Source organism: Lonchura striata, chromosome 12 (genome assembly GCF_050655825.1).
Source record: "Lonchura striata isolate lonStrDom1 chromosome 12, ASM5065582v1, whole genome shotgun sequence".
NCBI classification, from domain to species: domain Eukaryota; kingdom Metazoa; phylum Chordata; class Aves; order Passeriformes; family Estrildidae; genus Lonchura; species Lonchura striata.
In genome coordinates, this window is record NC_140714.1 from 14,726,613 (window position 1) to 14,754,058 (window position 27,446).

Consider the following 27,446-nt stretch of genomic DNA (forward strand, 5'->3'; position numbering starts at 1 on the left):
AGGAGTTTGGTTTCCTGGCCAAGTCCCATCCCAGCAGCGTGAGTCAGGCTCAGTCCAGGCAGTGGAAGCTGTTGCCACCCTAATACAAGGTACCTCACTGTCCCACTGAAGGGCACCACCCCACACTGCTGCTGCAGTCCACAGCCCAGCTGATTAACACATCCAGCAGTGGCTTATCCTAAGTCTCTCATGTTGCTTCAGATGTGGACAATCACATAATAATATTTTTTTTTATCTTGCACTGTTGAGTTTATCTTGCTTTGTGCAGCACATAGCAGGAAATGATGCACTAATCCTTCCAGCTACTGTGCTTTGCTGCACTTGCCATGACTTGCCTCCACACCCTCATTTCCTCCTCTCACACAGTTTTCCTCCTTTTACAAAGAACCAGTAGACCTCAACCAATATAATTTTAGTTATGGTTATTGAAGTTATTCAGCCTGTCACTTTTCTTGCATATCTCGGCTCTCCCTGTTCCTCGTTAGGTACTCAGTCAGAAAGAGCACCTTCTACATCCAGTTTAGGAGCTTGAAGTCTACTCAACAGAGTAGAAAATGTGAATTCAAGTACTTCCTATATTGAAGGTCTGAGAGAGTGGGGAAAGGACTTTGATCTTTAGTCAGAGCTCTCTATAGAAATCTGGAACTGGGGTTTCCAGAAAGTATTTAGACAGATCGTCTGCTCCACGCTATATAGGAAGGACAGCTGTCAGAGGACAGAAGTGAGTGAATTTAAATGCTTTAGGCCCAGAAAGACACTCAAGTCATGCTTATGTAGTAAAACACCTTTGCTATACCAGGCATCTCTAGTGAGAGTCCCTTATGTTGCTTATACCTATGCTGTTGTGGGCTTTGGCAGGCAGGTTGAAGTCAAAGCAGAAAGGAGATTGTCCAAGTCCTCGAAAACAAGAAATCAACCTATGGCAGTGAAAAATGCTGTGCTGGAGCCTATGGGCTCTCTCCCTTAAAGCAATGTTAGGAGTTTTCTGTCGGGAAGATTGCTAGAAAGCAAGCAGCAGACCTTTTTCTCTCCCTCTTGTCCTCTAAAAATGTGCTGGTTTTGGCTGGGATAGAGTTCATTTTCTTCATAGCAGCTTGTGTAGTCTGTGCTTTGGATTTCTGATTAAAACAGTGATGATAACAGAGGGACTTTCAGTCATTGCTGAACAGTGCTTGTGCAGTGTCAAGGGCTTTTCTGTTTCTCGTACTGCCCTGCCAGCAAGTAGGCTAGGGGCACACAAGAAGTTGGGAGGGGACAACCCCAACTGAGCAGAGAGATATTCCACACCATATGACATCAAAATCAGCAGTTAAACTGGGAGGGTGGAGGTTGACTGTCATAGCTCAGGGACTAACAGGACATCAGTCAGTTGGTGGTAAGCAATTGTTTTCTTTTGCATCACTTGTTTTCTCTCTGTTACTTTTGTCCTCTTTTTTAGTTATTAAACTGACTTTATCTCAACCCACAAGTTTTTACACTTCCACCTTTCTGGTTATCTCCCCTATCTGACAGAGAGGGGGGGACTGAGTAGGGACTCTGTGGGGATTTGGTGCCTACTGTTAAATCATGACCAAAAATAATGTCTCTGACTTGTCTACCTGTCCCATGGGCCTGCCATGAACACCTGAGAAGGCAGTAGCATAATTAAACTGCCCTCACTTCTTTCCAGCCACCACAGACTTAGACTGATACAGGAAGTGAAATCCTTTGTATAAATTGATGTCCTTTTTTTTTGGTCAAAATGAGGATTCCCTGACTGGAGATTTTTTAATCAGTACTGCTTCCTGCAGCCTTTACATGCTGTCTTTCTGTTCCCAGGTGTAGAAATACAAGTAAGATTGCCTTTTAAGCCTGGGAATGGGGATAAAGGCATCCAGTGAAGTCCTGATAGTCACAACACACCTACTAGTAAGGCTTGTTGTTTGTCTCAGCAAAGGCTTGTTATCCTTTTACACATCTGGTAATAGAATTTCTTCTGAAAAGATCAGTGAAATTCAGTGAAGTAAGGAGTAGCATTTCAGAATGAAATACCTTGTGATGACGTAAGAAGGTGGGGGAAAATCTCGCTCCTGACTAGAGCCAAGCTGGGTGTTTCTGTGTAGGTGTTATCCCATGAATGAGTACCCAGTGAGGTAACAGAACTCTCTTAGCTGGGTGGCTTTTCAACTTATCCAGTCATTTCATAGCATTAGATATTGCTGGTTGTGAGACAGTTTTAAGAACTGTCTTGGAGAAAGCAAGCAATAACAGAGTAAAAGGTAAAGCAGTTGTGATCTTTCATTGCTTCTGTCAATGGCCAGGGAAAATTTATTGTTTTAGAATTAGTTGTCATAGTTAATATTGGATACTATAGTTGTACAGTCTGAATTAGCTCCTTGCAATAAATAGTCCAAAGGGTTGAGGTGAAGTGTCCAAGCAGTAGAGCAGAAGGATGTATCACATTTAAGTAGAGGTTTTCCAGACATGAAAAAAGCATGAAAGTGTGTGATAACAGGGGGTGCAAAACATCACAGAGCCAAACTGTCCTGTTAGTGGAAGAGTCGGTGTAACACCACAGTCTGTGTATACACCAGAAAGGTGGGAGGATGAGCTTAGAGTCTTCTTAGGGTCCAGCTCCAAATGCTTGCACCTCCCAGTGTGCATTCTGCCTGTGGTGTTTGCTGTGCTGTTTTGCAATAGCTCTTATTGCTTAACCTGTGAGATGCAAGACGTGTGTTCCTCCTTATGCACTGAAGATTACAGATAAGGTGGTGATAAGGTATTAAAATGAGAAGAGTGTCAGCTATAGGGAAGAAGGGGCCTTGTGGTGAAATATTAGAGGAGGAAATTAGCACACTGTATCTCCAAATCTGAACTTGAAAGCTGCAGATCAGAGAAACTCTGTGACGTATTGAGATTATTGGAGTATACAAGGCTTCCATTCCTTGTCTGCTTTTGTTCTGAACTCTCCCAAAAGCTGCCAAGTGCTGTGTGTTCCCTGTCTTACAAACAGCCTCAGTCATGCAAAGCTCTGGACTCCAATTCCAAGGCTCCCAGGCTGCTCTGCCTGCCAAGCAGCACAGGCAGTACCAGGAGCAGTGAGGATGCCAGGACAGTTGGACTGGGAGGTTTCTTGGGGTACTGTGACCCAGCCTTGTCTGCATTGGTTTATTAGACCTGATGATTCTGCAGCTGCTTTGAGCATCATTCCAGCTGAGATCTATTGGACTAGAGGACTCAAAGGAGTGAGCTGTCTCTGGCTTGGTGTGCTGAGCAAACCTAGATATGTTGTATTAGCTTAGGGTGGTGGTAATGGTGGGAAAATGTGTTGCTCTTGTGCCTCTAAGACATGTGGTAAAGAACTCTGAGGTTTCAAGATCTTATTTTCAGGAATCTCACCGCATAATCGGGGGTGAGGCATGTGCTCTTTCTTGGACATGCATCTTGTCCCAGTCCTGGGCAGAGAAGATGAAAACTGATTCTAGAGAATGTCCTAGAAAGAGATGGAAGTGCAAACAGTGCATAACAAAAAGGTTGATAGGGATCAGCTGAGACATTAAGATTGATGAAATGGCAAAAATACAAACCCGAGGTTAAGTCATTCTCTTTACTTCTGTGCCTGGTTTCTCATGTCACACTGACTGTAAGAGCCAACCAAGGAAGAGTGGAGGCTTAGCACTAGTGATGGATCAAGTGTTTGACCTGTGTGCTGTGGTTTTATAGAGAGCTCTGATAATCTTATGGAGCTTTTATATACATTAGATAGTCTAGTCTCTTTAGACTTGCAGACATCCCACAGGCTTTTAGGAAAACTGGGGTGTACTTCTGATGATTTAGTTTTGTACCTCATATTTTTCTTTTTTTAAGAACTCTAGTCTTGAAAAGTCTCTGCTTCAAAGTTTAACCTAAAAAGGCAATTCAGAATTCATATTCTCAAAAAGATGCACTGTGTTTTCACTGTGAAATTTAATAATGCATTAATTAATACAAAATAAAAATAATTCTGTGTTACTCCAGGTGACCTGTTATGAGTCACCCTCTCTAGGCACTCATAAGGATGATTGATCAGCAGGGAGGAAGGACTGAGCCCTGTGAGAGTGAAGTGTGGTGGCTCTGTGTGGAGAGGGAACTCGGGGCCAAGGATAACTGATGGTTCTCCAGCCATCAGTAGCACCAGAAAACTTTCAAATTAGCTCCACTGCACAAGGCTCTTGCTGGCAGTGGCTGAACTGTTTCCCCAAAAGCCTGATGGCAGTTTTATAATTTCCTTGTAGTTCTTTGTCACTTCAAAGTCTGCAAATACAACACATAATGATGTATTATTGCAGTGTTTAACAAGTAGAGGTGTGGTTGGGTTGCTTTGCAATCTTTTCCCACAACCCATTCACTACTTTAAGGTTAGTTATTCTGCCTCTGATGGGGGATTGCTGAGCAATCTCTGTGTCCAGGTGGGTGTAAGTTTGGGCTTTTTTGTCAAGCTGAATTTTGTGAGGGAACAATATCTTGCAAGAAATAATTCTGGGAGAAATGCCATGCATGTGTATTGGCCAGCCTCTGATGGAGCAAATGTTCATCTTCTCCAACCTGCAGCAAGAATGAGCCACTGTAGTGGAGAGTGGCGTGCCTGAGAAGGGGACAACTACCATTTCAACCACAAACACGGAGCCAACAGTTCTAAGGAGTGAAGATGTGCAAACATTCTGGATCTTTGTGCTCTCTAGTGCTGAAATCCAGAAGGATCTTCAGGGCTTGTGTAGCACCTGGCTTTGCACTTTGATTGGAAGAGGTAGAGGGGAGGCTGGTGCTTAGCACAGCAAGCAGCTCTGCTGTTCTTTCAGGGGATGTCATGGGGGCAAGCTGTGAGTTCACTTGTGAGCCTTTGAGACCATGGGTTGTGAGACCTGTGTTCTCTGTACTTCTGTCTTGGAAAGGTACTAATCTTTCCTGTGTTTGTTTCAGCTTCGTTCCCAAAACTGTCTGCCTCCTCCACAGTAAAAACCCTGTCAGAATTATTTACCATGAAGAACACTGAGATTTTGAGCAAGTAATTGAAATTTAAAGCTCTCATTACAAGAGCAAATAAGCTAGAGATGCTTCCTAAGCTCATATTTTAATTAGAAGAAGTGATTTCAGTGCATCCTTCCCAAAGTGCTGGCACAGTCTCTTGGGTTTGATAACCAGTGACCCAGTTTTCATGGAACAATCTCACTGTAGTGCAGTCCCTCACCCAGCTGCACTTGGATGAGGGAGAGCAGTGCATGTCTACAGTGATGGTGCATATACTGTGAATTTGATTGCTCTGCTTTTCAAAGTTTCCTTGGGTAAAAATACTGTTTTATGTTTACTTGGCAGCTTTTCTCCTTTCTACTTGTCCTGGTTTAATTATGTCTGTTCCCTGCTGTGCTGTCAGTTGTGCATGTTGGAGAACACAATACCTTTGGGGGTGGTGGTGAGCACAAGTGACACCTTAATAAAAGTCCCCAGAGACGTGGCTTTAGTACTAAGCTGCTCCCTTCTCCTAACAGTTATCAGTGTAGGCCTTATTAGTCATCCATCTCTCCTCTGAAACAACTATTTTTAATGCTTCTGCTCTGTGCTGAGTCCTCAGAAGCTGTTATGTGTTGCTGTTTTTACTGACAGTGCCTGCTTTTTAGTTGCTCAGGTAGCAGAAGCAGGGCTTGAAAACTCAATCAACATTATCTTGTCTTACCTCCCTGTCACCAATGGATTTAAGCAGATCAAGATATTCATATGGGTCATGTGCAGAGGCAAAGTACAACCAGCTGTAGAGGCCAGGACAGATGATAATATTTACCTAGACTGCTCTCCCCAGTGCCAGCCATCCATGCCCTTGACCTCAGTTGGTCTCTGCTCCCTGTTGGCAGATGGGCTCTCCACTGTCATGGTCAGAACCAGCTCTTTCTTCCAAGTGAACAGCCTGGCTTTGCCAGCATGTGACCTCTCCTGCAGTCAGAAGCAGTGTTGGGCCCTTTTCTCCACTGGCCTTGATGCCCCTTTGCAGCACCCAGGGCTGTGACTGCCTCTGAGCAAGCTGAGCAAGCTGGTATCTCTCAGCTTCTCCCAGAGGAGTTGTAAGAAGAAGTGACTTGGCATAGCACACCACACCCAGCACAGGGACGTGTAGAGGAGAAGAGCAGGGCTGCAGGTGAAGCACAGCCTAGGGATCCAGAGTTCAGCTGTCCATCAGGATTTGGTACAGCTCCTCTGCTGGAGCCTCATGCCTGCATGCCCTGGTCTGTTTTCAATCTCCTCACTCTCCTGTGTCATGGATTATGTCAGCGTGGTTTGGGCAGGGGTTGGTGAACAGGCTCTGGGTTGCTGTCACTTCCTCAGGGGAGATGGGGAGAGCCTGGTGTGTCTGCTGGCTAAAAGCTTGGCAGGGAGCAGGCTGGGCAAAGCAGCCATTGCTTGGCACAACCTCTGGCCTGCTTTTTTGCTTAATGAGCTACCTTATCTGTCATGTTCCTGATGGCAGATGGGGAATCTTCAGGATTAATTAAGGATCATAACTGTGACCTAGTTACCAGACTTGCACTATTGTCTCTGGAGCTCTCTGAGCCATCAGGCTGTTTGAGAGAGCTTCTTACCCTTGCCTTCTCTGGTTACTCACTCTGTGTATCCTTCTGGGACTGACTCTGAGCCCCAGGCAGGATCATATTACATTAATTTCTCTAATAGATCCCTGCTTTACCCATGGGTAGGTAACTCTCTGCTTCCTGCTTGCAGTGCCACAGTCGGTGTGGGGATTGGATATGCTGACACAGACACTTCACAGGGTTGTCTCCTGTTTGGGAGCAGGCTGCAAGATGAGGGAGGATGGTGCTGGAGACAACGTCCTGAGACAGTCCAGTTCCATGTTACCATACTTTAAACCATATGGATACTAAAAGATTATTCCAAGGCCTCTCTTCTCTTGGCTCAAATCCTTCTCATTTCTAGCTTGTGCTTTATTGTGGAAAGCCCTTAGGGATGCTCCCCTTATGGGGAAGCAGCAATGATGACTAGAGCTTGAGAAGTAAACTGAGTTCAAGCTCTTCTAACCCTGCTTTTCACCTGGCAGATTTTCAGGTAGAGCACTGTTTCAGCTGGTAATGTGTCAGCCCTGTGTTCCTGTGCTCTGCAAACCTGCTACAACCCAGTCCCTCCTTCTGCTGGGGAGGGGTTTGCACCACAGGGATCTTCTTTTTCTCTGTCTCCTGTTGCTGCTGGTTTGGTGGGAGCTTGCCTTGCCCACGGGACTGAGTCCCACACAGCCAGGCCGAGCTCCCAGCCTCGTGCACAGGGACTGCACATGGCCTGTGTTGTGTACACGTGAGGGAGGTTTGTGTTCCTGAAACTCCCCTCAGTCCTCCATGGAGCTTTAACAAGCCTGATGTTCTGCTCAGGGTCTGTCTATAGTCCCAGTGGGATCCCAGCAGCTCCTGCTGCTTTTGGACAGAGGAGCATGAAGGAGGCTGCAGAGTTGGACCCTGGGGAAGCAGCACTTTGTCCTCAGAAGCCAGCCTGGAGCGGGAGGCTGCCTGGCTTTTCTCCTCTGCCTTGAAAAACATCTCTCCTGCCTGGCTTTTCTCCTCTGCTTTGAAAAACATCTCTCATGTTCCAGTGACCTGCTTATTATGTAGGTCAGCATCAACCGGAAAAGAAAGCAATTTCAAAAGTAGGAGAAATCCAGCATGAATCCTCCACACAGCAGTTCTTTCCAGAAAAGCAAGGAAAGTTTTCCTGGGGGAGGTGGCAGGCAGCATGGCCTGTTCTTCCACCCACCCAGGGCACAGCAGTTGGAGAGGGAAAGCTCTGAGGCTGTAGGGATGTGTGATACCCTGAAAGCAAGCACATTGTGCCATGTGATGGGGGAACAGTGCATGAAGTTAGGCAATAGGAACTTAAGTGCTTGGGGGTTGTTTGTCCTTTATTGACTTCCTTGGGCTTGGTTTTGGAAAAGAGGAGGTGTTTCTGCTGGTCTGCTTGGTCATGTGTCTGCACAGCAGAGACTGGTGCCATGTTGCTGGAGGAGCAGTCCCTGCTGGGACACAAATGTCCTGCCAGGGTGAAAAGGGGACACAGAACAAGCAAATGCCTTTGGATACCAAACTAAAACTGAGACCTCAACCAAAATTCATCTCAGTGTTGTGCTGGTGCCATTACGCTGGGGCTGCTCCACTATGCTTGTAGTACATCTGATACTTTGTGATACCCTCTGAGGAAAGAGAAACAGCATAAAGTTAGCGTAAACTCCTGACTGTAACCTAAGCAAGGGACAAGTTGCTCTGTGCACAACAGGTTTGATGAAGTCCAATTTCACTTGTACTTGCCTCTGATGCAGTAAATCTTAGTATCCCTCACTATTCTCACTTCTCTTCCAAATCACCCACTAAACATCAGCTCGGTGGGAGACATCCTGTGCCCTGGCTAATTCTCACTTGAGAAAGTGTGTGTGTTCTTGCTGGCCAGCCAGCAGGCAGGGAGAGCTGCAGCTTTATCTTGGCAGGAGCAGGAATGTAGCTCCCCTCTCTCCTTGCTCACTATGGAATTTCTCTTTCCCTTAAACACATAAAACACCATGTTTTTTAGACAGCTGGGTTTAACAGGAGAAGCTAAAATCACTCAAAGGCTTCAGTCATAATCAAGGTGAGGCAACACAATCTTGAAATTGTAAAATGAGATTTCAGTATGCTGCGTTTTTGGTGATGAAAAGGTGTGGGGAGGTGGGATATGCAGGGAGCAGATGGCTCTGCCTGCATCTGCCTTGCTGTTTGCTGGGTTCCCTCCCCATTCACCCAGCCTAAAGCTGAGTGAAGCCTCTCCAGCTGCAGGAGACTCCTGGCACCACCTCTTGTACTTGAAGGCACACTGACTTTTTCCCAGATCACAGGTTCTTGTAGAGCTGCTCACTCTGTTTTGGATACAGCCTCCTGCAGCCTTTGCTCCTTGCTTTATAACAGCATCTGCTGTGCTGGCTTGATAAAGCATATCTGCCTGTGACTGGACTGTCCTTCCTCTTCAGTGTCTTGATCTTGGTGTTTTCTATTTAATATTTGAAGAGCCCTCTGCAGATCCCAGCTCTCCCTGTCTCACCCAAGGGTAGTCAGTCCTTGCCCCATCACACCACGGTAGTCTGGAGAAGTCAATGCAGGAAGCAACAAAGCACTGGAATTTTGAACAGAATGATGTTTTTTCACCCTCAGTAACAGGACATCTCCCATGCTTTGTGCACTCACATGGAGCAGAGCATTAAGGCAGCAGGCATGTGCCTTAGCTGGAGGCACTGCAAGTGATCTGCCAGAGTACTGCACACAGCTTGGAAGTCGCAGTCAAGATGTAGGATTAGGGTACATTCCTAGCACAAGATTTTCTCAGTTAGCAGGGGATGGGTGCCCTGAGGCTGGGATTGTCACACTGGCTTGGTAGCTCCTTGCACAATGAGGCTGCTGTGTGTTGGAGACAGCAGAGCGCTGGAGCTGTCATGTACTTGTGGTGAGAGTGTTGAGGATGGCTTGTTATCTGTGCTTGGAGGAAGGATTTGATTAGAAACTGTCTCACAAATGTGTGGTTATTGAATGAGTTGCTCCTTTAGTATGCATGAGCCATCTCCACATACGTGACAAGTGCATCTGTCTTGGGCAGGCAGCTGCTCTAAAGGGAAGCAGATGAGCTTTCCTCATCACAAGCTTTTCCTCATCAAGCTTTTTCTAAATTGCTCCCTGCATGGAGCAATTCTACAACAATATTAAACACAGCAGCAGGGGTGAGTCAAGCAGATCTTGTCAAAGCTGCCCTATTTTTTCTCATTTTGGTTTTCTTATAAATTGAATTCACTGTGCCACAGGGAACAGAGCTGTTCTCAGCATGATTGGTAGCAACAAATAACCACCCAGGAAAAATATGTATTGTGTGGTAACTGGGAAGAACCTCCTGTTCTCAACATCTTCAGCCTATCTGGAGCTTGTTGTCATGAAATTGTGGAGCTTAACTAAAGCATGATTGGGCTGTGAGAAAATCCCTTTAACTACTGGTTAACTGAGCTTACTTGTGTGTGTCTCATTGTCTTCAGAAGTTGGTGAGACCATAAATTTAGAAAGATGGAGTGTCCAGCTCAGGTTCTTAAATGGAAAACAAGGCAACCTGGTGTTGGAATCAACAGTGATGAGGGAAACTTGGGTGTTACTGTCCAGATATAAACCAGTCCTGAGATGCTGGAGGCCAGGTATGCAGGCAGTTTGTGGTTCTTGCACTTCTTTGGGAAGTGTCTGGTGTTGGTCTGGATAAGAGATGAGGTGAGGTGGCCCTTGGACTTGACATGGAGGCCTTGACAGCACTCTGCCTGGCCTGGGGCTCTGCATAGCTTTCTGTTGCGAGAGCACATCTCCCATTTGCACAACTTTGCTTTGCTAATATCAAGATAATTCTCAGTGTTGTTCAACGTGGGTTTTTGCCCAAACCATGAACAGCAGTTTAACAGTTATTGTAGCCTCAGATATTGTAAAACTTGTGGGCAGTGGGTGAGCTGTACTGGAACATGGAGGGTCTTTGAAGCAAACACCAGCCTGAGTCTTGGATAATTACTTGGGCTGCTAGCAAGTAGTTGTCCCACCAGTTACTTGTCTTGGAAGCCTCAGTTGTCCTGTGGATGACACAACTTCTAATTTGAATTAATGTCAAAGTAAAGGGTGCCTGAAGAAATGAACCACCTTGGCTGTTTGTGTTGCAGTGAGTTCTCTGCAACCTGGGGCTTTTCTTTCCTGCACACCCCCAGTTTGCCAATGCTCAGATCTTGGCTTTCACCTCTGGAGTGTGCAGTGACCCCAGAACAGACCTGGCCTGCCCAGGGCAGGAATGAGTGAGGAGCACAGCTGGGCCCTGCTGGGCAAGAGAAGGAGGACTTGGAGATGACTGTGCACCTTTGGATGCAGGTTAAGGGAGGTAAGGAGGCAAGATGAGGCTGCTGGAACCTCAATGCAATGGTCTTAGCATTCCTCTGCTCTTTCTGCAGTCTGCAAAGTAGGCCCTTGCAGCCTCTGTCTCTGTTCCTGCACTTACCCAGACACTGCTGGGTTAAGTGGGCAGGAAATCCTCCCTAGGAGGTGACTTAATTACAACCAGACAAAGCCTCAAGGGCCTCCAGGTAAGCCTCTGACATCTGTGGTTCTCAGCCCAGTGGAGTGGGACTGTGCAGGGAACTGGTTTCACAGCTCTCTTGTGCTGGCTGAGATTGTGCTGTGGGGGACAAGAAAATAGCCCAGTGTCCCTGCATGAATCAGCCATCCATTCATACCCAGCTTCTCCAGCAGTACCAGGCAGTCCTGCACGGAGATGGGCTGCAAGGATAAAGGACTGACTCTCCTCTTGTGACAGGAGGGTTTATGCCAGATGTGGCTGACTGCTGTTGGTGACAGGAGAAAGAGACTTGGACTGAAGAGCTTTCCTACGCTCTGGGTGTTTAGGGCTGAAGATCCAGTCACTACATCACTGTCCAAGTGCTTTGGTTTGGAAGTTCAGGCTACATCTATAAGAATTGGAGACAAGCCTACAAACAAGAATCTTCTGACTTGGTGCCTTTTCAGATTTGGTTTTGCAATTCTCTTGTGTTTTAAAGGATTTTTGCTAGGCTAGGATATGATTTACTCTTGGCTTCCTTTTCCATTTGTTTCAAGGTGAACTCCGTGAGGGCACAGTGTTGTACTGTGGTTGTGCTGACTGCCTACCAGTGGCTTTGAACATGGTGGCCATCCTTCAGTGAAAAGCTCAAAGATCAGTGAAGCTTTTCAAGGTTCCTAACAGATCTCTGAAACCACAAAGCCAGCTGATAGAAACCTTGCCATCCACTGACCAAAAAACAGGCTGTAGCAGACTTGAACCATAGCAGATGTGAGAAAAAAAACCAAACAAATGAGAAACTAATTATCCAAATACTAAATCCATGAGGGACCTGGTTTCCTTAGGTCTGCTGTTGATGGAGCTCCTTGCATGGCAGAGGAAACAAAATCACTCACCAAGTAGAAACTAAATGAGTGGAAAAAAATTTCTGGATTGCTTGCAGCTATTTGCCAGTAGTGTAAGGCAGGAAAAGGTTAAACATTAATTTCTATTTATCTCTTTTGTACTTTTTTTCACTTGTCCAGTGCTAATTCAGTGTAGCAGTCTGGAGGGTGGATGGCACACACAGTGCTGGGGAAAGAGATGCTTTTGGGTGAGGATATAGTGTGAATGTTCACCTCTGGGGGTATCTGGCCAGGCCAGGGCTGCTGTTGCCAGTTAGGCCAAATGTCACTGAGCTGTTGGGCGAAGGTTTGGCCTTGGCAGCCAGGGTTGCTGCTGCTGTGGAGTTACCCTGCTGCAGCCAGGCCCAGCCTGTACTGTGTGCCTGGACAGATGAGAAGGTGATGACTTAGCCTGTGCTATAACCCCTGCCCTGGGTTTCTCCAAGCCTGTCAATTGTGAGTCACTATTTGTTTATTCACAAAGCACACAGAAATGATATCAATACAAAGGCTGTTACAGACACTGCTGTTTGGACATCAGGCTGTGTTTGCAGAGCAGAGGCAAAGCAATTGCACAATCTGTGTAAGTAGTCAACCATTCCTAAGAAAACAATTCAGATATCTCAGGTTTTCTACCTGGTCAATTGCTTGAGCCAAATGACCTGATTCTCTCCCTGCTTTTACAATGTAGAGGGTTTGATTTTCCTGCTGCAAAGGTGTTTTACTGTGTGTGGGCCTTGTGTCATCTTTCCACCACCCCTACTGCATAAAAGCATTAATTAGATCAAAAGCTGTAAGAGCACCACATCCATACAGGTGCATTTCACTTGGGAAGGACAGGGGTTGCATAAAAGATATGTTCAACTTAATTTAACGTGATTATCCATTATTTTATTTTTTAATGCTAAAGCTTCCTCTCCACAGCCTAAGCCCAGAACCTCTTTGTGAATGCTGGTTTCACCAGCACAGCAGGGACCACAGCTCAGCTCAGGGGCAGAGTTTGTACCACACTGAACAAGGTAAAAGAGCTCATGGTGGGGTTGGCACCAGGAACCTTTACCTTATAATTATGACATCTGGAGGTGATACAAGGGTACCTCTTCATAGTAGCAAGGAAATGTTTCCGTAACTGTGCAAGAAACATATTTTCAGCACTAACAGTAAAATGATGCTTTTGCTGTTGACTTTGTAAGATCAAGGCAGCCCCCTCCTTGTGACAGAAAATCTGCTCTAGCATAATCCTCAGCTAAGATAATGGGCCACAGGTAGGTACTAGTTGTTTGGCCTACCTTAAGAGAGCTGGGAATCTCTGTTTATAATTAGAGTAAATAAGCCTGCTGGAAAATCGTCATCCTCCTCTTCTTTGGGTCATTTTTATCCATGACACCCATGATTGCAACATCAGTGTGATTAATTCCATGCAAGGGATTTATCTAAGATGTATTTTCATGCAAGTTTAGATCATTTTCTTGCACAGTGTTGTAATACTTTACAAACAAGAATCAGAGCAGCCCTGTGTCTGCCCTCCTTGGGGATGGTGGTCTGTCTTTTTAGGCTCACAAGAGACAGAAGGAGGAACTGAACACTCTGAGAAGACACTTTGAGAAATGAGCTTGTGAAATCCCACACTGCCAAATGAGGCTTTGTTTTGCACAAACAACACTGAGACTTGAATACTTCAGTTTTGGCTGACTGTATGAGTCAAGTGAGTCAGAGCCAATGTCCATCCAGCTAGCAGCAGACTCTAAACAAAGATGCTGGTGTGCACTGTGCTCCTGGCAATCCCCTGAGCCAGAGGATATGGACCAGGAATTTAAAAAAAAAAGAAAAAAAAAAAGCGTTAATCATTAAAATAATTAAAGTTCTGGTGAACTCTGCCTTGATGGACTTTCATGAACATGACAGAATCACTAGGTTGGAAGAGACCTACAAGATAAACGTGCTCACTTTAGAGCTGAAACTTGGCAATGAGTTAAACAGTTCTGTGTCATTCAGAAACTAATTTCTTGAAAGAAAATAGTGTATTTGTGTTCAATATCAGCTACACTTTCCTGCCCTCTGAAATCTAGGATAGCATATCACACTGTCATGAAACTTCCTGGTCTTTAAACTCACCGTTTGAAAGCCATACGGTTTTGCTTTGGCTGAGTATCCTGTAATGTCAACAGCCTGCATTTCTGACATCTTTTGTCATGGTGTAAGTATTTATGGCAACCATGTTGTGCTAGAAAGATTTTTCCCTGAAGGTCAGGACAGCTGCAGATGAAATAGCCAATCCCTTCCTCTGCTGGTCCTTTACTGTACCTCTGCAATTTCTAATAAATGTTTGCCGATTAGAATAATTGCCTTCAGGGTAATTTGACAGAACTAAAGGCTGCAAACCCTAATTGTTGAATAAATTGATTTAGCAAGTGAAGTGCTTCCCCTTTGCCTTATAGTTAGGACCTTTTTGGTGCACCTAGGTTTGCACCACTAGGTTTGGACCACTCTGCTTAAGTAGGAAAACAAAACTGGATATTCTTAGCATGAAGTTCTTCTACCCCCTGAAATTGGACACCATCTCTCTTCAGGTTAACACAAAATACAGAAAATACTTCAAGTTAACACAAATTACTGAAAATAAAAATAACAGGAGTTAGAAACAACAGGTCTATCTAGCACCTCAGCTCTAATTATAATAGTGTTCAACCAGTGCCTGCATTTGGCAGAGGTATTGGCTTCTGTGATCAAACCAGCCAGCTTGAACAAGAGCTTGGCCATTCTCCAGGTTTAGTGTGGCACTTTCCTGGGCAGGCAATGCCTTTCTTGTGCTGTTCTCTGGGGAAGTCCATCACACAGAACAAGTTTCAGTGGATCACTTCCTCATTCTGCTCCTCAGCTTCTACTTGGCACAGGCTAGAATTTGCCAGGAGCTTGACAACTGTAGCCATACAGCCCTTGAACTGGAGTCAGCATGAACACAGCTATGCAGAGGGCGTGGGGTCTGCTCCCAGCAGCTGAGGTCTGGTTCTTCTGTGCAGTGGTGGTTATTCAAGGGACCAAATAACCCCTGAGGAGCAGCTGAGTGTGATATTCCCCCTGTTCTCCTCTTGGCTGCTTGGAGCATCCTGAAGCCCAGCAGGTGTTTTCTGTTCAGCTGTGGTAGCAGGCTGCACTAGATAAATATCTACATACTCAGCAGGTTTAGGAGGGTTTGTGGGTGTCTCTGTTTAGGCTGGTCTGGACTTTGTCATGTTTTGCTGCTGTTCCCAGATGCTTCCTTCTGCACTTAATAAAGTAGGGTATGGCGTCACTTTTGGTTTTGTCTTTGGAAGAGTAAACAAAACAGAGACCAAAAGCCAGCTACTTAAAACATATTCCTCTGCTGTGACTGGGGAAAATCTCTCCTTCAGATACAGGCATCCACTGTTTGCATTGCTCATCTTCCTGGCAGGTGTTATAGGCTTTGTCTGCCTCACTTGGGTCAAGCCTAACCCTTCTGATCTATTTTTGAAATGCCTGAAATTCTATTGCTTCCTCTCATGGATTCTGGTTCCAGCTGTTTCCCACATCTCCAAGAAATGATGAAAAAAGAACTCATCAGAGGGTCAAGGTATGGTGCTAGACAAGAATGTGCTTGGTTTTGCCAGGGCTTGGTTTATCTATCAGACACATTGCAGGCCTGGCATTGAGCTGAAAGGCAGGGGCAGAGGAATGTGCCTGGTCTCCAAGAGGGAGTAAGCCTGACCAAGAAATGCAGAGCTGGGTGACTTTGCAGTGGGAAATAAATTCTTCTGAGAAGGCCTGAGGTGTTGCAGGAGACTCTACACCCACAGGCTTTTCCTATATCTCAGGATAATTCAAAGCAGCACACCCCAAACTCACTGCAGCTGTAGCACCTCCCCCTTTTTTAACATCCATTTTCACATCCATTTGCAAAAGACTGGAGCTAGACAGTGAAATATCCTCTGATCCTCCAATATTCCAGTCCTTAATACAGTATTAAGCTCTGTTGCAGCAGTTTGAAGGATTCAAAGCTAGATATAAACCATTCTATAGAGGAAATACAGTCATGTTTATACTTTTCCCTTGTGCTGCTGGTGACTCTCCCTCTGTTGACAAGCTCTTCATTCATTGGCATGGCCATGACAAGCCTGCTTTTAGCACTGTTTCCAAACTTAGCCAGTGTTTAGAACAGATTGTCAGAGAACAGCAAGCGGGCAGTGCTGACAAGGTGAGCTCAGGGGTTGTTCTGGGCTCTCAGCCGTCTGCTGGGTCTCTGTCACCTCAGCAATAGCCTTGCCTCTTACACAGATCACAGAATGCTGCAGCCAAACTGCCTCACACTGGGCTGCAAGACAGAGACAAGCAGCAGCTCAGAGCTGGGTAGCAAGACAGGTTGGTTGTATCGATCCTGCTGGCATGAAGAGTGTTGACTCCACACAGAGGCTTGCTGCAATGTGTTTCAATAAGGAAAACCCTTTCCCCTAGCTTGGCAGAAGTTTTCATAGCCAGTTGAAAGACTCGTTTGTTACCAAGGAGCTTTGTAAGGTGTTTCTCCAGTGAATCACAGAAGGTGCAGACTGTCAGGGTGTTTCTGCAGGTGTCAGAGGGGTGCAGCAGGAAGGGTTTCCAAATGGAGCACTGGGATGTCCCAGTGCAGCTGTCCCTGCTGCTCTTTGGGGAACCACTGCTGGGTGCAGCTGAACATGGCCCAGGCCTCTCCTGCCCATAGCTCTGTGGACTTGCTCAGGTAAAAACCCAGGGCTAGTTATCACTTAACAGAACCATATTGTAACATCTGAGCTAGCCCAAGGTTTCAAACTCCCATAGCTGTCTTCTTCAACATCTAGGTTTGGAATCTAGCCAAGACTGAACTCTTAGTTCTTACGTATTTTTGTTTTTCAGACTTGAACTTGTTACAACTAACTCTCCCCCTCTGTACTTTCTAGCTTCTATGATTCTGTAGCCCAGCTATGATTCTATAGTCCATCACAAGGTGCTGGAAGACTACAAACCAAGAGTGAGTCATAAAAAAAGAACCCTAGCTGCATTGTGCCTGGATGAGAAGAAGCTGGAGGAAAGCTGCCCCCGAGGAAGCTACCAAGATCTTTGGCCTGTCCATGAAACTGCTGCTGGAAGGGAGAAGGAGACGGTCACAGCAGCTCCTGCACAGGACACACAGGTGTCTGCTCACAGAAAGCTTGTGCTTGCCAAAGTAACACAGCTAATCCCTAACACGTGTCCCTGCATATGCAGACCCTGTACACCTTGACAAGCAGCTGCTCCTCCACTTCCCAGCTGTGCTGGAGAATGTCTGGAATGCCTCATCTCTGTCACCACCACCCAGCAGCCAGGCTGTGGCTGGCCTCCACCTTTGGCATCAGGGCTGGACTTTCCCACATTCCCCCTGTGCAGTCTAGTGCTGTCCCTTGGGCTGATCCCCTGGGCTGGCCTCTCTCCCTGATATCCACAAGGACATTTCTGCAGGTGTCAGAGGGGCCCAGCCAGAAGCTCCCCAGACAGGGCCCTGGCATGCCCAAGGCTGCAGCCATCCCTGCAGCTCCTCCCTGGTGCAGCCAGACACGGCCCAGGCCTCTCCCTGCCCACAGCCCCTCAGGACAGCTCTGTGGACACTGCTGGGCTCTGGATCCCACCACTGCTGGCTCTGGGACAGAGAAGCAACAAGTTCCCTTCAGCAGTTTCTGCTCCCCCTGCCAGGGCACCACTGCCAGCCATCACTGAGATGTCACCTGCAATGTCCCCACAGCACAGGCACCACAGTAACATGCCAGAACATTCCATTGGAACATACAGTTAGCCATGGCCAGTTGGCTTCTGCCCACTGACTGTGAGAACGAGGTATGGCTGTGCAGGGCCAATGAGGGAAGCTTCAGTCCACCTGTGAGAATAGAAAAGCAAGCTGATTCCCACAGAAGCACCACCCCTTTCTACTCCAGATGCACTGGGGCAGTTGGCTGACATGGCTGCTCCTGGCCTTCCAGGACAGGGGGGGATTGTGCCCTGTGACACTGCCATACAAGCGATGGAGGACGAGCAGGACATCCGGAATGGCAGTGACAGACACAAGGCCAAACCAGCAGGCAAAGACAATCAACTCTTGCCCCTTTGCTTTCCAGAGAAACTTTGGAAAATGTTAGAAAGTGACCAGTTTCGGTCCATTTGGTGGAGTGAGGGTGGAAAATGTGTGGCCATCAACAAAGATCTCTTTGAAGTGGAGGTGCTGGGCAGGGGAGTTTGTCAGCAGGTTTTTAACACACAGCACATCCGGAGTGTTATTCGCCAGCTGAACCTCTATGGATTCACCAAAGTGCAGCGGGATTTCCAAAGATCTGCCTCTCTGCCTGAATTCCTATCAGAGGAAACAGCAGCTTCTGCTCACAGCCAGGTACAGCAGCTGCTCTGCACAGCTACTAATGCTTGTAATAATCTGGGGGAGAGAGGGACCTTCACAGCAAATAAGGCTTTGCCACAGAAGAGGTGGAGATGGGAGCGAGTGGTCTAGTTTTCATTCCCTTCTCAGGCTGTGCTCAGGCAGATTTGAGTGAGTCTTTCTGACTAGTAGAAATGCAGATAATATACATTTCAGTGAGAGCTACTGAGTTTAAACCTGTTTAAAGGGCAGACAGACTCAGTGTAATCTGATTTCTCTGAATGTTTTTGCTCTGTGTTTTGCTGGACCAAATCTGGAACCTTCCTGTGGCACCTGCCCAATGCCAAGCAGATGCATCCAAGGATCATGGGATTACCTGCCTGCTCATATCTGCACTGAAGCTGCAGAGAAATAGTGATGTTTAGCTTTTGAAAGCAGTTGTTGTGCTTTAGCCCCCAGCAGGGCAAAATCTCAGTTGTGGGTGATGGCTGAACACAATGGTCACATACTGCTTTAGCCTGAGATTTAAGATCATATTTAAGTTCAAAGTCCTTTTCCTTAGTCATGCTCCTCTTTTGCAATTCAGAGTCCTAGTTCTTGTAGCTTGGGTTTTTCCAGTCTTAGGATAGTAGCAACTAACTCTTCTCTTTATTTTAGATCCTCTACTACTATAACCCCAGCTTCAACAGAGCACATCCCTGGCTGCTGGGAACATGCAAAAGGAGAGGTGCCCTCAAACAGAGAGCCCTGTGTGCAGCAGGGTTGGATAAAAGGCCCCTCCAGAAGCCCAGATGGTCAGTGTGGAGGGACATGCAGGTGTCAGCTGAAGCCCATCCATCTCTACTGGCAGCTGCTCCCATGCTTCTAGAGCCTCCTGAAGCACTTGTGGATATAAAGTCTAATAGAGTTGATAATAAACTGTTTGAACAGTAAACTTTTCTGGTTGTCCTGTCCTATTTGAAAACTCTCTGGTACAGTTTTGTGTCTATGATGTCCCACTTGTCCTTCAGCGGTCTCAGCAAGACAGATGTCCCAGCACAAATGTGGCCATGGCATGCTAGCACAAAGAGGTCTAGCAAAGACTGAGCTCCTGTTGGCACTGGACATAAAAGATGCCAGGAGCTTCTTTCTCCCTGTGAGGATAAGGTATTGGAAGGGCAAATGATCTGTGCAAGGAAGCAATTGGTTTGGGGGGTGGACAGTGAGCCCATCACTATCTAGCTCTGCCTGCTTCAACTGGCTTGGAAATACAAAGGAGCACTACCCCCTCACAGCTCAGTTCATGGCAGGAATGTCTAACTTTACTAATTATAGTCTGTTCAGAGGGGAAAATGCCACAGGGGGGATACTCAGGTGGATGCCATAGAGTTTATGCTAATTGGAACAAGGGCTGCTCTGACATTCTGCAAACAGGTGCATCCTTTCCTTCAGCATGTAAAGGCAGCAAATGCAACAGATATTTGGGGTTGTTCTGTGGTCTGCTCTGGTCACACTTACCTGCCATTCCTCTCTGCAAAGTGCAGGGATGGTGTGTGGGAAGGAGAGAAGCCAGCTCTGGGTCTTCAGGAGGTGCAAGGCTCCTCAGAGTGTAGAGCTTTAGAAGAAGGACTGGGCAGTTCTGTGCTTGCCTGTGCTGACCAAACTCTCCTATCAGCAGGAGTTTCTCTAGGAAGGTTGATGTCACCCTCCCCACCCTGCTCTCAGCATGGCTGCGTCTTCATCCTTTTAGTTTTTCCCATGTGACACTTTCCATAGATACTTGATACTCTTCAGCAGGGTCTGACTGATACCCTCCTCTAATCTCTGGAGTGAGGACCCGGCTTTGTGAAATTCTGGGACAAAGAACTTTTCAATAAGATTAGAGGCTTAAAAGTCAAGGCCAAATGTGATCCAGCCCAGTGATCAATGTTATTTGGAAAGGAACCCCATGGGGAGAAGTGAATTCTGGAACATGCTTCCATGGCACTGGTAATACCCACCTGCTTTGTAGGTGAGTGGTGCTGAACCATGAAGTGTCACTCTGCCCTGGCCAGGCCAGACCCAGCCCCAGGGTCTGTGTGGCAATGAACCCTGTGGGTGTGGCTTCTGGACATGTGCCCCATGAGTGAAGAATTCCATGGCCCAAAGGTTTCAGCTTTACTCCTGTGAACTCAGCTAACGTTTTCCTAGCACCAGTTTTTGTGTACTTTGGGCTCTGGGTTGATGCAATTGTGAGTTCAGTGAAGCCTGAACTCTGCTCAGCCCTGCAGACACCAGCAGAGAAAGTTCAGGGACTGAAAGCAGCCACCTGCCCTTGGTCAGCAAGATCAGCACAGCTGAGCCACCTGTGCTGGAGACATTTTAAAGCCAGGTTTGATCTACATTCCTGTAACAGATTTTAAGAACTTACAGTGGCTTAAGACACTAGAACCGATGTAAGTGGTCAGAGACAACTCTGTAGATGCTGAGAGGCTGTTGATGGTATTCTGGCTGGATCCAGCTTGCCAGGTTTTCTCACTCCTTTAGGCTAGTTCTGGAAACTGCAGGCATGTGTGAGCTCCCTTTACTTGTTCTCTCTCGGATGGCTTAAGAACCGTGTAGCTCCACAGAGGGAGTAGCAGTGTATTCCTCTGGTGCTTCTGCATGCATCCCCTCGTCACCCTTCCCCTCAGCCATACGGATGAGCAGTGAGTAGTACAAATCCACTGCAGACTAGGCAGCAAATAAAACAGGGTATTGCAATTAATTACACGGTGCTTTCTGACATTCTATCTAGTAGATGCTTCAAATCTGAAGCAGAAATATTTTCTCTTAGTGTCCTGAGCAACTGCAGAGTCCAGGCTTTGCAGCCCCTTTGCTTTACAGCAGCAAAGGCCCTCTGCGTGCTGAGGGGAGAGCTCCCCCAGCCCTGTCAGCTGTTTCCTGCTGTAATCAGCTCGTGGCACTTTCCTCCCTCTTTTCAAGGCGCTGATAAAAAGCACCTGGGGCAGCCAGGTGACCTTTGTCTGAGCTTCCTCTTTAAACTCCCTTGGCTTTTGTTTCATTGTCTGCTTGTTCTGATGGTAGTAGAGGCTGTTCCCCTTCCCTTTCTCTTCTTATGCAGTATCAAAGCTCTCTGAATTGCTTGAACATATTTGCATTTAGGTCAGGAGTTACTTGAGTAAAAAGTTGGGGTTTTTTTCCTTCTGTCTTTCTCTTAACTCTGTGAGGAAGGGTAATAAGCACAAAGGCAGGTGGGAAAAGAAATGTGGGCTACAAATAAACAGGTTTGCCACACAGGGGAGGACAAAGTCATTAGTAAGAGAAAAAATAACTGATGTGGCAGCAAGCTACATCTTCAGCTGATATAAAGCAGCCTCTCCCCATGGAAACAATGGGACATTTCACTGCCATCAGCTGAGCTGTGCAGTAGGTCTGCTCCCTTCTGTGGTGTCTAACCTGTCTGTAGCTGCCCCCTTCCACAGCAGCAGCAAAAGAGGGTGGACAACAACCCTCTGTGCTATGAATCTTCATCTACATTCTTTGGCTCCTTGTAGCTGTGTGCTTGGGCTGCCCAAGTCCCTGCTGTGCTCTCTGGATGCAAAGCGCCAACACCAAGGTGGCTGTCACACACCTCAGATGGTCATTTCAACCTGTGCCATAGCATTGCAGGGTTCCTGCCCAATGCCACTGCCTCCATCCCAGGATGTATTGGGATGGGAACAAACAGCCGTGAAGAAGCCATGCTGGGATCGTGGGGATCATGGGGACAGGATGACCTTGTTGTGAGAGTGCTGTTAGCAACTGGGAGACCTGGGTGTAGGTGCTGGTTCCATTTTAGTGTGTGCACATTGCATTCACCAACTCCATGCCTCTTGGAGCTTCCTTTGCAGATGGCAAAGTACTTCTTCCCACCACTAGTTGTGTTGAGAACTTCAGCTTTTTCAGAAAACGTCTCATGGTAGCTTTCTGAAGTTTTGCACACTGTCTTTTGGAATATAAGAACTGCAAAGGTACAAGTAGAGACTGGTATGCTCAGCAGTTTAAGTATTAACAGGACATGTGAGAACTGGCGTTTGCTGTATAGAATTGGTAAACATTTAGTTGCTAAACTTAGACTCACGCACTCTAGAGAGAAATCCAGGGTTTTATGAATTGGGCCTGAAGTCAAAGGTTAACTGTAATTTCATACAAGAACAACTCACCTGGATTCTGGGTGTGTCTGATGCTCTGCAATAGCTTTTGCAGCATGCAAAAATCACAGCTTTGGCAGGGCTGCCCGTGCAAGGCTCTGTCGATGTGACAGAGGGGGCAGATCCTGGGGCTTCTGGTCTCTTTCTGATTCACTGTGACACAAATAAGCCCAGGGAAGGACTAGCTAAGATAATGCTAGGTGGCAGGCTGGGAAGCGGCATTTGAAAGAGGCAAGCTCAGCGCTTTTATCACCCAGACTCGCGGTATTCTCCCTAAAAGAGCTGCCTAGATGGGCCTGATGGATCTCCAGTGAAGCCGGGCTGCATTTCATCCCGTTTTCCCGGGCTTGTCCCTCTTTATGCAGGCGGGCTGCCTGCGGCCCCGCCTGCCCCCCGGTGGCCACCCGCAGGTGACACCAGGGGACAGCGCAGGGTCCCCCCGCCTGCCCGTCCTGCCGAGCCCGGGGCAACAGCCCACAAGCATGGCTGAACGGGGCTATTCAAGGCTACCAACTCCACCGCTGGACCCAGTGTGTGCTTGTTGCTCCCAAGGGCCCCTTTTTCCCTCTTGACGTGAATTTTCTTTAATTCTTTCTCTTTTGACATTTGCTCTGAACTCCCACAGGTGAGAGTGTCATGCCAATGATCTCCTGTCACCTCTGGCTGTTGGTGTCACACAGTGCCACCCCAGGGCTGAGGTAAGCAAAGTATGGCCACTATAGATGCTGCTAGTGTATTATCTAGAAGGCAGCTTGGGGTGTTTTTTTTGGGTGGTGGAATCCTTCAATTAAAGCAAATGTACCCATTTCCTCCTTTTATAAGTGGGAATGCAATTACAACATGTTTCTCGTTTTTTATTTCTCTAAAATGGATTCTTTCAGATCTCAGGCATATTTAGCATTATGTATATCTTCTTTTTTTTTATTTCAGTACAGAGAAAGAAAAGCTAATACTCAAATGCCAAATAATGTAATGAGGAACAGGTCAGGCCATGCTAGAAACCACTTCAGACTTCCAGATCCAAAATCCATAGCTATGTGGGCAGAAAGGCCATGTCTGAGGGAGGAATGTATCTCTTCAGATGCAGTACCTCAAAGGGCAGGGAAGAATGAAGAGCTTTTCAGGCACACAAACACCCCTGAACCAGCAGACTGTCTGCTGCAGGAAGGCAGTGATCAGGGAGAAGGAGGGATGGCTTCCCTGAGAAGTCCAATTCATGGAACTGTGTTCATGGCTCTGCATTTATGAACAAAGCAGGAGTGATTCAGATAAAGTAAACCAGAACATCTCTTGACCAGCTTGAGTGAGGGCCTGGGCTTTGTTCCCCCAGCCTGATTGCTGGGTCATTCATGGATGGAATGGAAATTACTGCTTTTGGGTCTCATGCCAGGAGTGAAGCAAGTGTGCCCCCTGGTCCACCTCTCCCAGCTAGTTTTAAACCCACTAGATAAAAAATGTGCAATCCTATTCGAGAAGTTTGCAAAGACAATGGGTTGACATAAATGAATCCCTGCTGCTCTGGGGTAGATGTAATGAAAAGGATTCTCCATGCTTGCGCTGCTGTTTCTGCATTGCAGGGATCCAGGAGCCACATTTCTGCAGGTGTCAGAGGGGCCCAGCCAGAAGCTCCCCAGACAGGGCCCTGGCATGCCCAAGGCTGCAGCCATCCCTGCAGCTCCTCCCTGGTGCAGCCAGACACGGCCCAGGCCTCTCCCTGCCCACAGCCCCTCAGGACAGCTCTGTGGACACTGCTGGGCTCTGGATCCCACCACTGCTGGCTCTGGGACAGAGAAGCAACAAGTTCCCTTCAGCAGTTTCTGCTCCCCCTGCCAGGGCACCACTGCCAGCCATCACTGAGATGTCACCTGCAATGTCCCCACAGCACAGGCACCACAGTAACATGCCAGAACATTCCACTGGAACCTGCTGTCTGTTGGTGCCAGTTGGTCTTTGCCTGCAGCTGGTGGGACACAGCCAAGCTGTCCAGGGCAATGGCCATGGAGCGAGATTTCTCATCCCTGCGCTTTCCACAGAAGCTTTGGAAAATGCTGGAAAGTGGCAAGTTTCAGTCAATTTGGTGGAGTGAGGGTGGAAAATGTGTGGCCATCAACAAAGACCTCTTTGAAGTGGAGGTGCTGGGTAGGGAAGGACAGCAGGTCTTCCACACACAGAAAATTAAAAGTTTCATTCGACAGCTGAATGCATATGGATTCACCAAAATGCAGTGGAATTTCCAAAGATCTGCCTCCCTGCCCGAATTCCTGGCAGAGGAAGCAGCAGCTTCTGCTCACAGCCAGGTACAGCAGCTGCTCTGCACAGCTACTAATGCTTGTGTTAATCTGGGGTGGGGAGGAGAGGGACCTTCACAACAAATAAGGCCTCCTCATAGAGGACCATTTGCAGGTTGAAAAGAAGCCACTTTTTATAAGGGGGCTTATAAAAATGAGAGAGAGGGACTTTTTGTGCAGGCAGAGAGTGACAGGACAAGGAACAGTGGTTGTAGAGTGAAAGAGGCCAGGTTTAGATGTTGGGAAGAAATCCTTCCCTGTGAGTGTGGTGAGGCCCAGGTTGCCCAGAGAGATTGTGGATGCCCCATCCCTTCCAACCCAAGACAGTGTGTGATTCTGTGGTGGAGGGGATAGGAATGGGAGCAAGTGGTCTGTTTTTTATTCCTTCTTAAGACTGTGCTCAGGCAGGTTTGAGTGAATGTTTCTGACTAGTAGAAATGCAGATAAAATACATTTTGGTGAGTGAATTTGGATACTGAGTTTGAACCCACCAAAGGCACAGACAGGCTCAGCACAACCTGATTTCTCTTAATGTCTTTACTCCATGTCTTGCTGTATCAAATCTGAAACCTTCCTGTGGCACTTGCCCAATGCCAACAGATACATCAAAGGACCAAGATTACCTGCCCGCTACATCTGCAATGAAGCTGCAGAGAACAGTGGTATTTGGTTTTCAAAAACAGTTGTTCTGCTTTTGAAAATCCTACACTGCTCTGCTCTCAGGAGGCAAAACCCAGGGGCCTGAACACAACCATCACAAGTTTTAGTTCTACCTGGCCCTCAGAGTACATAATCCTCTGCTGCAATTTGTGTAACTGGGGAGATGGTGGCAACTAACTCTTCTCCTTTGCCTGTTTTAGATCCTCTACTACTATAACCCCAGCTTCAACAGAGCACATCCCTGGCTGTCAGAAACGTGCAAGAGGAGAGGTGTCCTTAAAGGAAGGGGCCTGGATGCTGAAGTGATGGAGGAAAGGCCCCTTTAGAAGCTCAGAGGGTGAACCCAAGCTTCATGGAGAGGCAGATCTGGGCTTCACACAGGCACCCCTTAGAGAGCAGTCAGTGTGCAGTCCATAGTGTCTAATTAATAGTGTTCCTAGGTAGAGATGAATGAAATGGAGTTGGAATTAATAGATTTGAGTTGGTATTAAACCACTGGAAGAATAAACCCTTCTCAGTTGTCCTGTGCTCTTTGCAAAACCCCTGGGTGAGTTCCTATTTTCAACTCTCACAGACCAAGCAGAAGCTACTGATCTCCCACTAGCTGAACCATTGCAAGTGACCCGGCCTCTTAGCCCTAGAGAGCAGGGGTTTGTGCTGCTCCCCTGGCTCCGATCCGGGGACCGCCCCCACCAGGCTCTGGAGCCGCTCGGCCCCACAGCAGCCCTGAGACAAAGCAGCGCGGTGGTCGGCACTGACCGGGCTGCCCAGGGAGCGGCACCCAGCCTGCCAGGAGAACTAACTGCTGTAACAGCGCCGCAGGGGCTTTATGGAGGCGCTTTCCCCAGCGTCCTGAGGCCCTGCCGGGCCGGCCGCGCTCAGACGAGCCCGCTCCCGGGCCGGCCGCGCTCAGACGAGCCCGCTCCCGGCCCTCAGCGGCTCCCGGGCCGGCCGTGCCCACACGAGCCCGCTCCCGGCCCTCAGCGGCTCGCGGCCGCCCGCTGCCGCCGCGCCGCCCTCAGGCCGGGCCCGCCCCTGGCAGGGCGGGGCCGTTGCTACGGGGCGCGCGCGGCGCGGGAACCGAACGGCGGCCGCGGGGCGTCATGGCCGCCCTGTGCGAGGTGAGCGCGGCCGGAGCGGAGCAGCCCGGAACAGAACAGCCCGTGTGGGGCCCGGGCCTGCCGCCCTGCTGCGGGGACTGCCGCCGAGCGGGGGGGCGGCGGTGTTAGCCCGTGTCCGAGCCGGGAGGGAAGAGTGAAAGGGGGAGGCAGGGCTGGTGCTGTGGGGGTGGCGGTGGAGGCAGCGCTGTGTGGGCTGGCATCGTGCCCACAGAGGGGCTCGAGGAGGTTAATGCTGGGGTAGCCCTGGGTCTGGGGGGCTGCTGCAGCCGGGGTTGGTCTGTGTTTGTGGGGAGCGGCGCCTCCAGGCTGTTGGAGCGGTTCTGGATCTGCGGAGGGCCGGGGCCGGTGCTGAGCGGGAGCGCTGCCCCGCTCTGGGGCTGGGTGCTGGTCTGAGCAGGGGGCTTGGTTAAAAGGCTGTGGTGAGGGTTGCCAGTGAGGCAGTGACGGTGTGTGTGAGAACAAGGATTGAAAGCTGGTCAGCCTGTCCTGAGCAATTTTCAAGTGTTAAAACCTCTTGTGATAGTTCTCTCAGGTCTTTGTTTTTTTGCCTGACCTCCGGCTTTTGTTAGCCTTTGCAGCAAGGTGCTGTGGGAGTGGTTATGTGTCAGTCTGTTTTGCTGCAATTCTCATTCGTCCTGCCTGTTTCAAAGGTGTGTTAAATATTGTGAGTTTGCCTTTTCTGTGCAAGTAGTGGCCTCCTGGCTACACCTGAGCTGAGATGAGACCTGTCAGCGCAAAGCTGAGCTTGGCTGCCTGCTCAGGTGATCATGGACGTGGCTTATCTGTTCTGCAGTCAGCTTTAGAGCCTCTGTGCCAGCTGCATGTTGTAAAAATGCATGAAGGATTTGTGCAGTCACTCAAGATCCAAGCTAATA

At 47.9% G+C, this 27,446-nt stretch overlaps 2 protein-coding genes across 26 annotated transcripts in view; both read left to right on the forward strand.

Moving 5' to 3' along the window:
- The first annotated feature begins 23,133 nt into the window (after positions 1-23,133).
- LOC146766256 (heat shock transcription factor, Y-linked-like) lies at positions 23,134-25,963 on the forward strand. The gene is made up of 3 exons (XM_085590657.1): positions 23,134-23,200; positions 24,080-24,799; positions 25,651-25,963. Exons 2-3 carry the CDS (start codon positions 24,494-24,496, stop codon positions 25,774-25,776), a joined length of 432 nt encoding a protein of 143 aa, XP_085446783.1. The 5' UTR covers positions 23,134-23,200; positions 24,080-24,493; the 3' UTR covers positions 25,777-25,963.
- Positions 25,964-26,509: 546 nt separating this feature from the next.
- The window catches only part of POC1A (POC1 centriolar protein A), an 88,429-nt gene continuing 87,492 nt past the window's right edge, over positions 26,510-27,446 (forward strand). For 17 of the 25 annotated variants that reach the window (XR_014958167.1, XR_014958171.1, XR_014958172.1 and 14 more), the window contains exon 1: positions 26,510-27,221. Coding sequence is in view for 6 of the 25 variants with exons in the window: in XM_085590652.1 (XP_085446778.1) it covers positions 27,171-27,221 (51 nt within the window). In the remaining 19 variants the exon portion in view is untranslated. The remainder of the gene's footprint in view (positions 27,222-27,446) is intronic. The other 8 variants (XR_014958180.1, XR_014958175.1, XR_014958176.1 and 5 more) reach the window with 1 other exon arrangement.

Coding starts and splice junctions, on each gene's coding strand:
- LOC146766256 (XM_085590657.1), top strand. CDS start 24,494: ATGGCCATGGAGCGAGATTTCTCATCCCTGCGCTTTCCACAGAAGCTT. Junction 24,800..25,650: donor CAGCTTCTGCTCACAGCCAG/GTACAGCAGCTG, acceptor TGCCTGTTTTAG/ATCCTCTACTACTATAACCC.